Source organism: Varroa jacobsoni, unplaced genomic scaffold (genome assembly GCF_002532875.2).
Source record: "Varroa jacobsoni isolate VJ856 unplaced genomic scaffold, vjacob_1.0 contig00794, whole genome shotgun sequence".
Taxonomy (NCBI): Eukaryota; Metazoa; Arthropoda; class Arachnida; order Mesostigmata; family Varroidae; genus Varroa; species Varroa jacobsoni.
In genome coordinates this window covers 37,304-50,268 of record NW_019214526.1, presented here as the reverse complement: position 1 = coordinate 50,268, position 12,965 = coordinate 37,304, and the positions used below count along the sequence as shown (strand labels likewise).

Here is a 12,965-nt window from a genome sequence, read left to right as displayed (position 1 = left end):
ATTTTAATAACGCTTAGCTTTCTACTAAGATAATTTTTGAAAGCACCAGTTTTGTCGGAAAGGTGCTACGGTCTAATTTTTCAAAAGACATGTACATATATAACATAAGAAGTATATTTTTTTTGTTTACTAACATACAACACTGCATGTGACGCGAATCTTTTTTTTTTTTTTTTTACCTAACTTGAGGTAACTCAAACATAAATAAATTATTGATATTACGTCCATTCTCTTACTAGTCGTATTACCCCTCGTAGACGTTTTTGCGTTAAAAAAGAATCTACAATAATTCGTTATTGTTGAACGCTTTAATAAACAGGGTCGGCCTTCCTGTACGCATTTGACCTGCTAGAATAGTGCGCTGTCTTATAGATAGATAGAATAGAATTTTTGACAAAGAAAAAGAACACCGCGACGATGTTTTAAGCTGTCACTTCCAGTCTGGCACGTTGATTCCTTTCGTATAAACCACACTGGACGGTAGAAAGTTTTTGATTAGAGGCAAGTTAAGCGTTCATTCCCAAGTTTCTTCAAGGGAGATATAAAAAAAAAGCTATTATCTGATTCGGGTTCTAAATAACTATCAAACAATTTTAACTAAAATATTCTATGCAATTGCGTCGTATCACTTTCATACTAATCACTCGTTTCTCGTAGGCTTTGAGCGCGATATGGAAAAAACGAATCCAATGAAATTTATATTTATCACAGCATTAAAAAGGTTCACGAGCACTCGTTAAGGTACACTGAAAGTTGCCTGCCTGCCTGCCTTCTGGTTGAACTCGGTTCCTAGCCACCATCGCAACGAAGAAACTACCGAAAAATGAGCGAAAAACATAATAAGACAATTCTTTGTGTTAAACAAATTTGGCAAATCCTTTCACAGAATTCTATCACAAAACCTTATCGACCTATGTCTGAAAAATCCAAACCTAACAAGCGGCTAGTTGTTTCCGATCGATAGTTTAACTAACGATGTAAGTAAATGCTAGCTTTAAGATTAGCTAAGGTTAGCCAATGGGGTTCATGGTTAGCATCCAACTATAAAACCATCATTGTTGTGTGTATATCGAATAATACCAATAAAAACATGCGTATGTTAATCACTGAAACATACAAAAAAAAAAAAAAAAAAAAGAAAAACAATGGAACCGTTTGTTTGCAAAAGCAGAATGGCCGTTAATCGATGAGACAGTGCATGTAATTGCAGACTGTGCGGACATTTACTATCCATGCCAAACAGGTAAATTAAGTATCACAAGGAATACGAAGTAAAAAAACCTTATCGACACAAAATTGTTTGGTGCCAATACGACCATATAATTTACCAGCATACATTATTAAGCATTGTTATTACAGCCGTCCAAAAAAAAGTACAATTCCACCCATTTCTCTCGTTTAAACAAAGACGTCATTCCATTTGGTCCTCAGTGCAAAATATTGTTTTTCTTTTGCAAAATATTTTTCCGTAATTTCTTTCCATACAAAACCCAATCACATTACAATCGTCATATGTGGACGTTCGTCCGCACATCAACACATATACAAACGGTCCATGACACTCTCATGGTATAGCGGTAGGACAACATCTACTTGTGTCTGACTCTATCTATATATTTGATTTCTTCTGTTTGTTTCTTCCCTTCAGTCAAATGATCTTATCGGCTGTGTCCTTCTCGCCCGCTGGTCATGCGACTTGCCGTTGCTGTTAGTAACTGGCGAAAGGCCAAGAAGGACGACGCAACAAACTAGCGTCACCTTTTTGCCGGCATCGCTGCTAACGCGACGCCTTTTACATTGTAGATCTACCCTAACGTCACAACTAGGCGAATTGGTAAACCATTTCACCTTTCGTATCAGCTGGTGGACCTCGTTCACTTTACACGTTCATTTGTTTCTCCGACAACTAACTTTCTCGATCTCCCTCGATATCTGAGAGTCTGGGGGTGTTTCCTCATTCGGAGGTCTGCCATAGCCACTATCAATTAACCTACTAGCGCCAGTAAAATGAATACTACAGCCACTAAAAGAGTCACTGAATCTCATCCAAATAAACGGACCGACAGTGATTACCGTGCGGCTTAGACAGCGCCAAAATTCGTGACTTCGGGGGATTCTTCGGTGTTCCGTCTAGACACGTCATGTTCCATTGCACAACAACGACATCAGCGCCAAACGCGGTTGCGGAAGGACAGAAATTTCAGCAGACGAAACTGCCAAACCAATCCATAGCAAAGTCTATCGTTGTTTCGGGCTGCGTATAGCCACCACCCCCCCCTCCCCTGGCAGCAAAACTCAACACACTGTTGTGGCAGGTCAGCGGACATCAGAAACACTGTCGACTACGTTAGCCACTGTTGAAGTTAAGCTCGAAAGCTACTATTACTGTGGGGCGGTTAATCATACCATTGGGGCACCATACGGCCTCGATGATGTTCACGAAGCTAAAAAAAACAGCGATCCATAGAAAAAGACTACTAGCTGCTGGGTTGTTGGCTGTTCTCAGCCATACCGTCAATATTTTTTTTTCTAGATATAGGCGAACAATTTGATTTAAAGAAAGTGTATGGCTATAAAAACAATTCTCAATCTATTGATCTAATAGACTAGTTTCATGTGTAACTTACTGTAGTAACATCGAAATCCCAAGCATTATCGGTATGAAACGATGGAGAATCTATCGCACCGAGACACGACTAAGCGCCATATTGCCGATAGATAAGCTAGAACAAATATTTAGGAATAGCCTTATATTTTCAATGCGTATGAGTCTACAGAACACGTAAATTCAGGGCTAGCTAGTTGTCCAACTGTTACACTAGCTATCGACTGACGTCTGGCTACTGCTGGATTTTACCGATTATGAAACTGTTACGTAACGGTGTCACAGCATAGATGCTTTGTCTGCTTTTAACGGTCGCTATGGCCGCCACCGCCGCCTCCTTGTGATGAAGTAAGTCCAGCGTCACGACGGCAACAATCGAAGCGCCTACAACATGCCTATTATACATGGCAATCACGAGAGCAGTGGAGCAGCGGATTAAGAAGGGAATGACCTTCTTTAAAAAGGCGTAATACGTTTTGAGCAACTCGGACGGCTCGCCGTCGCTGCTGCAGGTGTCCTTGTTACCGACGGACCGGCGCGGTTTTGAGCAGTGAAAGACTATGTGGCCAAGAAGGCATAGCGAGAAACGCGCTTGAAGCTATTTTCTGTCTAGAACAACTCATCAGCCTGATACAAATACGAAGACTGTGTCTCTTATATGGGTTATGGTGCTGGGTAAATATGATAAAATACGCATTCGATCTTATTTCTATCAGTGTCTGCCCAATAAACTTCATGGAGTTCGATTGTGTACGGTAAAAATCATCAAGTAAACAGATAGCAGGATATCATTTAGAGTACGTATAGGTTACAGAATATCAACTCAAAATAAATATGGTGCAGTACCAGATGATTACAATGGTGCACTATTTTAGCCATTCTGAATTTCGTATTTAATCCTCGATCGATATATGAGTAATCTTCATTAAGTAATTTTTCTAGCACCAGTTCTCAGTACCATGGATTGGGCTACGAAAAGGACCAACTGAGATATTACTTGTTTAATCTATTGTTCAACGAAGTGCGAAATGATATTGATAGCAAATGAAACCGTAGTAACGATAGTAGCTTTTTACGTGAAGATTGCAGCTATTTGGTGCTTAGCAATGCTAATCCATCTACATAGAATTAATCGGTTCCGTAAAGTACGTATGATTGACAACTTAGATATAATAGAAGAACCGTACCGTTCGGGACAGATTCAATACTGATCCTCACACATCGCTTGCACGCATATGGGTCTGTCAAGGCATGATATTTGGGTCTCCTTGTGCACAGCTCCAAACGGAGTGATAGAAGCCATATTTACTGTTAGCTACCGTATCGATGCTGTGACTCTGACTGGTCGTTTGTGAATCCATCTAGCATATTTTTTAGATGTGAGTGACGTTTGTTACTTGATTGAGTTGTTACTGCGTTTCTCTTACTGCCGATGGACCGTCAAAAGTCACCGGTAATGATACATTTGAACACCATAACACTAACTGTCAAACACTTAAAAATTAATCGAGTATTTTGTGCTGAATTTTAATAATTAGGCCTTTCTGAGCTGATAAAAATCTGCACGTCCAAAAGTAGCGGGTAGAAATACTGCTGAACACAGAGTTAAAGCTGTCACTTGGAACGGAATGAGAGTTCGAACGATTACTTAAGAACAACTCTAAATAACGATCAAATGGCCTAATCAGTAGGCAGGCCAAAAATATAACATCAAGTTTTGCAATGCCGCCGAAACGAACCCAGTTGCTATAAAGTTTTTCCAGCGTAAAATCATTGCTGGTCCCTATATGTGCCATCGTTCCCGCTGAACCAGTTTTCTGACGTAAACCTTCGCCGATTGGCCCTTCTCGTCAGCGTTTGAGTCTTCTGACCTTTTTTAACGTTTATCTGTCTTTATCTGTAGCTATTTTTTCTGTCCTTGCCACTACCCCCGCATTAACTGGCAGTATTGCTGCCAGATTTTAGCGTCATACTTTTTGATCGATCTAACTCGCCACTTATCCTTACTATTGATCCTTGTCACCCCGGCCACGCACTGTTCTCCTTTTACTTGATTTTACTTTGCTTTTTTTGCCGCACAACTTACTTAGTTCTTTTTTCATCTGCGGTCAATTGGCTATTGTTGCTTTTCGCTACGTTTTATACCTAATTCCCCATTCTCTGACTCAAGCACATTCTCTAATAGATCCGTAACGTATTCACGCGATAGGTATTTTGACGGCCGCTGTGTTTCGCCCTCTACAACGTTCACAACAACGGCTGTATCAGAACGGACAATGAGTCGTTGTCGGCGGCATTGCGTGCACTGCTGCTGTGTGGCCCGCAATGGTACTTGCGTGATAGTGTATAAGTAAAAGTGTTACATAGCTAACTTCTCTTTCCTAGCGGTTCGACCTTGCTTCGCCTCTGCGTTAGCGGCTGAAGCTGTTGTTTAGGGATGCATCGGGATGTCCTTACCGCAGAGAACAGTTGGTATACATGCTGCACAGCTGCATCTGACGGACCGTATATATACCCCAATAGTTATGATCTAATGAGGAGCCGGGTCACGAGGGGCAACCAAACTCAGGTTCAGTCAACGCTATGCCAAAAACACACCACTCACACTATAGACAGCTGCAATATCAAATAGTAACTTTTGCACGTTATTGCTTCCCTTCTGCCATTTAGCAGTGCCCCTGTCGATTGGACCATCGGCAGGCACAACGAAGGACACCGCAATGCGTATGTAATGGCACCTGACTATCCAGATCACTAAAGTTGTTCAATTGTTGTGGGGTGTATAGAACGCATGACGTAATATGTTTGTTATACTGGTATATACTGAAGTAAACCGTGGTGCCTTAACGCTTATTTCAATTAGTACCTATATTGTAGGATGGCTTCGAATAAATCCGAGTGAATGGATGTAAACGTCCGTGCGAGTCTCAATGATGGGTTAAGATGTATGGAGTATAATGTAATCATTTGAATATAATTCATATGTCGAATTCAACAAAAAACAGACGACAATGGTAGGGTAGAGGCAGACACGAAGCAGTACGGCAGGTGGGTAAGTCGAGCCAATTTATTACGACGCATAACACCGTCTTCCTGTGGTAGAAAAATGACAACCATCGTTGTGATAATAGTGTCTATTACTTCTGTAACAGCAAAGTCTCGTCGTTTTTACCCCCTTTTTCTAGTCAGTGGGTAACCCTCCCATAGACATCTGCTGTTTTTGCCGGCTAGCGCGTAGGTTTTCCGCTAGCAACCAATCCTCAATCGACTATTCGACCCTGGCAACAGTTTTTGACTTTCTTTGCACTAGTCTTCTGTCGGTACCAGCTTAATGCTATATCGGCTAATCGGCCTTGCCTGTTACCATGACATCTCTTGGCCCATTTGTTTATAGCACTACTTGCCTGTTTATGTTGAAGTCCTCCAGTGAAACGGTGCGCAGTATATGAGTCATCAAAACTAGTCGTTACCTATCGAAATGATAGTAAACAATTAGACACAATTGCAACAACAGGCCAACATACGTACAAACAAACAGAAATTAGTCGTTGCATAAAGACATGCGGGCGCATTAAAAAACGTAGGTACATGTGTATAATTCGGAACAGCTCCCAGACACAGGCATGACTTCTGTGTTTCGTTTGTTTACCGGCGTGCCTTGTTTGCCTATGTGTGTGTCTCAATCATGCGTACAATTAAACTGTTGCGTTCCGCAGTAAACTTTGCTTCTGTTACCGGCACCGACCATTGTCTAGCGGCCATAGCAATAATCGCAGCGAGAACTCTCGTGGTACACCTACCGGTAAGCAGTAGTCCCGTTGAACTATTGGTATTACGGTGGATCAACCCAGACACCCTGATGGGACTTCGTGACAGCCAGGGTGACCTTGTCTTTCTTGTGAAGAGCGCACCCATTGCGGGTACACGGCTCTTGTATTTAGCACGGCGTAGTACCGTGTGGTTCGTCGGTCTTTGCTTGTCTTACAGTAGGGTAAACTGTCACGTGAGCTATTGCGCCAATTCTCAACTACAATGACTTTCTGTTGTTTAGCCGGCAACCGGCTATAGGCAATCAGTAATGAATAGCAACTCGGCGTCATCTGGGGCTAGGGCTGTTGTTGTTGTTGTTGTTGTTGTTGTTGTTACTGTTGCTTTTTTGCCTTCATTGATGTTATCTGGGCATCGAAAGCTGTCTATCTAGGATCAGTCACGATTTACGGCGACTGGATACCGAACTGCTCTGTCTGCCTGTTGGTCTCATACTATGCCTTGAACTAATCGTACTAATTGTTGCGGCAATTTTTAGACCTAGCAGAGAATGGCACCAAAAGATGCCGGCTAAACAGTACATTGCTGTTATAAGCACCATAAGATGTCACGGGGGCCGGTATCGCTGCTGCATCCTGTTGCCACTAGCCGTAACACCATAAAGCGCCATAAACGTTGCTTCGGTGTCATCCACGTGTACACCTTTAGAGTGGCCAGGTGGGCACCAAAGGTAATGGATCTGGCGTGGCGTCGGCATCGGTAGTAGGGCCAGCTCAAGCTAGTAAGTACCTAACGCCTGGTAGCGACTTACCTTTTGTCGTACCTTACCAGGACAGTCTGCAGCGCCGGTGGGGTCACAAGCGCCGGCGAGCTGACAACCGCGGCACCAGCGTCGTATATCGCTTATTACAACAGTAAGTAACGATATAAAGCCAAACAAGAAACGGTAACAGCGCCAGTAATAAAACCGTTACACCTTCAGTATTAGGAACTTTTCATGAAATATCTTTCTTAGATATCGCTACCCGTAACAAGATATAGAAAATTTCTTTTTCCATAGATGCGTTCGAGCATCAGACGCGAAAAAAGCGGAGACGGCGGACAAATTGCAGATTCTGTCGTCGCTAGGAGAGAAAAAGTTGGCAGAGGAAGCGTAGTTTGCCAGTAAGGCTTAGTAGCGCAGGAATGTAATACGGTGCTCGGATGCAGCCCGAACTTGGTAAGCGGGTTTGCGCGGCCCGGGGTTTAAGGCGTTACCTAGTCGAAACTTTACATTTAATTGACAGTTACTGCTGATGGCACTTCGTCCCTTTTATCGAGTGAGACAAAGAATCGCTGAAGTGACTAGCGCCTACAAACGGACAGATTGGAACTGCCGCCTGATCACTGATGGAGTCAATCACTAACCGGGTTAGTAATAGCGTGCGTCTTTATCTATCGACTTGTCTACGCATTTAAGGTATTCCTTTGTCCTATCGTGCTTGAAGTTGATGGCTATGATCATAATATTGACGAAATTAATCAGTTAGATTACGAAACTTATTACATTAGTGATAAAGTATAATTAGTTTAATTATTTGTGTAAACAAAATATGGAACACATATTACCAAAAATGGTCGCGTTGCATTATATAACTTACGCTCATTTTCCGATTGCTACTGGATGATAATGTGCTGCTGGTATAAACATTTAATTTTGTCGATTTCGAAACATCCCATATGCGCGGGCTGCACATTTGTTTTTTTGAAATTTTTTGGATACAACCCTGTCAGGTCAGACAATCGAAATTCAAAAGCTCAGACGGAATCTTATCTTAAAAGAAGTATGTGCCATCTTCGATTTTTTTCTTACTGATGGGGTGAGGGACCCACCTTATGAAAAAACATCTTCTGACCTACTCACAAACCCGCTGAGTAAATCTCCTTTAATCTAAACCGTTCGGCCAACCAATGAGTAGTAGAACAATTTCTGTTCTTTGATTTCTGACAGACACGTGTCCTTCGTTCATCAGTCCCTTCATGTATAAAACAGTTTTTTTTTCTACGGCAACAGCAGCAACGATACGCACCGAAGGATCTGTTTTGAATAGCCCACCTTCATCATACACATACACACACGTAAACACAAACATGTGGCCAGCATGTGTTTGCCATCTCCGATGTAGGCGACGACAAGAAAAAGCAATAGATGCCCTCACTACGAGTCCCTTTCCCCGCTACCCTCGGGGCTATCTTATTGTCTGCGAAGCGTCTATTGCGTCTTCGTCGACAATTTGTCAACGTGTTACACCGATGGTCACGGCGACGCGTTGCCGGTGTTTCTTCATCCATTTAAGTGAATCGCTTCAAACAACTCGAATCAATATCGGTTCAATCTTACAAGGACGGTCATTGTTGTGGCGTGGAACCAATTTTAGTAAACCATTTCAGTAGCAAGTTTGTATAATATGTTCTAACGAAATATGAAAAACGCTATAAAACGAAAGGCAAACAAGTGGGGGGCTAACGTACATAGCAGAGATGGAAAAAAAACGTACGGTAGGATTTCATATGTGAGAGTGCAGCCAGCGTCACCAGCTTAAATTTAACTTATTTTCTGATTTTCTGGTATGAACTGTAGAAGTTAGTATTATAACAGCAACAAAATTGATGGTATATAGGATTATAAAATAAGAAACATGTTTGGTACAGCCGAACAACGTTCTATTCAGATTGTTTGAAGTAAGAGATCAAATACTTGATGAGAGATATATGCCCCTTCTTGTCGTAGCACGAGCTAAGCAAAAACTAGATAAAGCTATAAAAGGAACACCAGTCTAATGACATAATCAAAAAGGGCCATATAATTTATATCCATCATTTTCTAGGTTAATCATGGACGTACGAAGCCATTATATTCCGTGCAAAACGTATTGTTCACGACATAAACTAAGGTATACGTTTTGGGACTTAGCCATCTTTAACAGTCAATATTTACGTTTGATTTGCTAAATAGTCTCTATCACGTTTATAACGTCTGCTAGTTGAATCGCATTGGTTGTGTACTATATACACCATGAAGGGTTAGTCGATCAGTTGAAGATGATTATCAAGTGTTTTTTTTTTGTTTTTTACTGAATAACAGCGGTATACGTTCGCCTAAAACCATAATTTTTCAGCAAACGCATTAGCAGTGCAAGCTACGTGTCATACCCTTAAGCAATATAACGCCTTAAATCTTCCAGCAACTATAACGGCTTAGAAGGCTGGCTACGTAAAGCTCTAACTTCGCTAGGAACGCCTAGTTTGAACTGATTTTTCCCCGTGCAAATATTTTTCTTGCCATATAGTTTTGAGCCATTTTCGCCGGCCCAGAACAAGAAGGGAGCCTGACGTATGGAACACTCGACGAAAATAGTAATTACAAATGGACCGTAGCATCGGTTTATCGAGAAATTATTACATCCAGGTATTGCGATATATTCATTCAGGTATATTCAGAGGCGAGATACATCTACAGGGCAGGTTCAAGCGAATGTATCCGTTATCAACTGTTGTTTTGTAGGCATATCGATTACCACATAAAACGAATTCTTAGTTTATTTGCATCGACCAGTTTCTCGACAAGTGAATAGCTTTTTTTTTTTTGTCATAGAGAAAAATCTTTAAAAATTCGTTCATAGATCAGACGTCGCTGTTGGAAGTGACGAAGTTTCGCTTCGACGGAACCTGTTATCAGTCGACAGGCGGTGAAAGACGGTTATGCCCATTCTGACCAATTTCACCTAATGGCCGCACCTGTGCAACTGATATCTAACTGAAGTCAGAGTCATTTATTCGGAATCTGCCTCAAGTTACAGTCGAGATCAACACACGGGTCGTTTGCTAAAAAGTATGTATTTTAAAGGCAAAATTCTGTTGTTCCAGTGATCGATGAACAAGGTTCTGTAAATCTCGTTTCTGTGTATTTTATATAAAATTACGAACTCCTCCATTTCTCCTTAGACACTTAAGTGTTAAGCACCTACGAACGGCAGTGGACGTGTGCACCGCTTTTGTTTGTAATAAACGTAGGTGCCTCTAGGTATTGAAAAAGATCATTTCAGCAAAGGCTTTTCTAAAAAGGACCTTCAGATCGTATGCTGGGAACATTGGTCACTTTTACTTATTGTAACCTCGTCGATTCCGTTTAACGTCCATTAAGTACTTCGTAATGTGCTTTCGTCAGTACTTTTAAAGAAAATATTAAATTTCAGCGATTCGAATTCCGGTTAAACATTAGAGTAGACCCGCTGAACTTGTTAGGTCAGGCAAACCTATAGCCTACATGTGTACATACATATATATGCCTAACGGCACTACGGAACCTCAGTGTCGCCGCTGATAGGCGTCTAACGCCGATAACTACGGAATGCCCACCGTTAACAGAAGTTTACCACCCTTCGTAACTAAAACGTAAAATTTCGCCTCTTACGGACTCGTCTAACTTGCCATAAACTCTCGATGCCAGCGACGACCTTTCATATCATCCTACTAGTACTAGCATAGTATCTAATACCGCCGTTTACACATCTTTTCGTCCTTCATTCCCCGATCTGCATCGTGCTCAACTGACAAATAAAAATGAAAGCATAAACAGTACGGCAAACAAAATATTTAACACCACTACATCCATCTAATTTAGTTGAAATTTATGCATCGTTCATAGAAAGAGATATCGCGCACAGCGAGAAAAGTAGGCATCTGTGACACGCACGAGCAGCGATTTATCACGCAATCAACTGGTACAAAGCTGACAGAAGCCGCTGACTGCACGTCAGAAAACGGTGAAAGTCTGCTTAAACTTTCTTCGTTCAAGACACTAAGTACAAAATGTTTCTAGGACAATTAGCTATTGTATTATGCAATGGCTATAAAGTGGGTCCCGCGCGCGGCGGTGCCACTGCCGCTGCAAGGTCACTTCATTAGCTGGCCTCAACATTCGAGGCCGTTGTCACAGCTGTTAGCCGCATTGGGTCCAGGGTAAGCTTCCTGCCATCAGTTGGATTGCACTAGAAGGGTCGACAGTCGACCATTGTGCTTCTTCTGTGGCCCCCTGGCAATCTGTATTTTCTACTCGTGTTACTGGGGATACCAGATGGCGAAGCTGGCAGCCGCCTATCTTTCCATGGCCTTCAACCCTTGTATTGCCTCAGAGCGATTGCGTATATATATATATATATATATATATATATATATATATATATATATATATATGGATACTAGTTGTAGCGGCTATCAGCTCCACTGCAGCAGAGACAGCTACGAAGTAGAATGCACTTTTTCAGCTGTTTTCCGCTGGCGACAACGTCAGCGATTTTCAGCACCAAGACACGTGCTGGCCCACGCGTGCACGTTTCTCCGCCTCTCTCACGTTCGACGATAGTTACCCCATTAGTTATTAGTCAGTTAAACGACGCCGTTTGTCGTTGCTGTTGGCGGCTTGTTGTTAAGATAAATCTCTACAACAAAAGGTTACCAACAAACAATACGATCTAAACAAGACAAAAAGCTGCTAGTCCAAACGAGGAGTACTAACATTATGTGTTAACATGCAAAGCAGGGGTATGGGGAAGTGAAGAATGGTACACACTATAATTGTTACCGTGCATCATGATATATCCTGCCAGTGTAAGGGGTTCGCAACATCGAACGCTGGCGAACGATATATGAGGGCCGATATATTAATCTTAACTGAACTTCTCTGGGCTAAACAGAGCGTTTTTTTCGACCTATGGTTTGAAGCATCATTCTAGATGAGCCTATTCCACCATGGGGCTCAATGACTCCTCCTGGAGTTGCGAAGGGTCGCTCTGATAATTGCTGCTGACTGGATTACTTGTGGCATTTACAGCAGTTGGTGTAGAGGTCGAATAGAGTTGCGGCATTTCCGCGTTAAAGGTCGCTATCCAGGTAGAGGTCGTATGAATGGTTCAAGGTGTTATTGCCTCGTCGATTGTTGTGGATTACGGTTCGCGTTCGGGGACCACGAAATCGGTGTTAGGGTTTGTTCTTTAACTGGAAAAAGTATACTAATGTATAGGTAGCTCCGTTAAACGCTATTGGAGGTTATACACGACATGTACTAGCACATAGGGATGAACGTGTATACTGTTTTGATTTTACTACTAGCGTTACCGTATTTCTGTTAATGAACGTATTTATTTAAGCGTAAAGAGTACCAATGCGGAATTACAGAACTTCGTGTATTCTACAACTAGCTCACAAAAGGCCAATTTGTGAAATTGGTTCCACTTTCTAGAGGTGGGTTTACGCTTAATTAAGATTTAAGTTTACAATTTAGAAAAAAAAACCGACGTTGATGGCTAATTAAACAGATATATATACAACGCGTATGTATAGACAGATATGAGTAACGCGGAAGAGTAACGTTCTAGCTCAAGTCATCTGCGTAACTTTTATACCCACATGTCTTCTATCAACGACTAACTGTGATAGCTATGTGTCATGATAGCGATTTGCCAGCGGCGATCGGACGCCCATAATTGCCATGGCAATGCACCCAAAGAGGTCCATTTAAGTCACACGACGTCTATACATACGTTACACTGAG

The 12,965-nt window shown here is 41.9% G+C and overlaps 1 protein-coding gene across 2 annotated transcripts in view; it reads right to left on the bottom strand.

Annotated features, from left to right (window-relative positions):
* LOC111271611 (pyridoxal phosphate homeostasis protein) overlaps positions 1-12,965 on the bottom strand; it is an 84,728-nt gene that overhangs the window by 44,105 nt on the left and 27,658 nt on the right. Inside the window, exon 2 of one of the 2 annotated variants that reach the window (XM_022852540.2) lies at positions 6,010-6,075. The exons of the other annotated variant lie outside the window; for it this stretch is intronic. Coding sequence (XP_022708275.1) covers positions 6,010-6,075 — 66 coding nt within the window. The remainder of the gene's footprint in view (positions 1-6,009; positions 6,076-12,965) is intronic. 2 annotated transcript variants of the gene reach the window in all.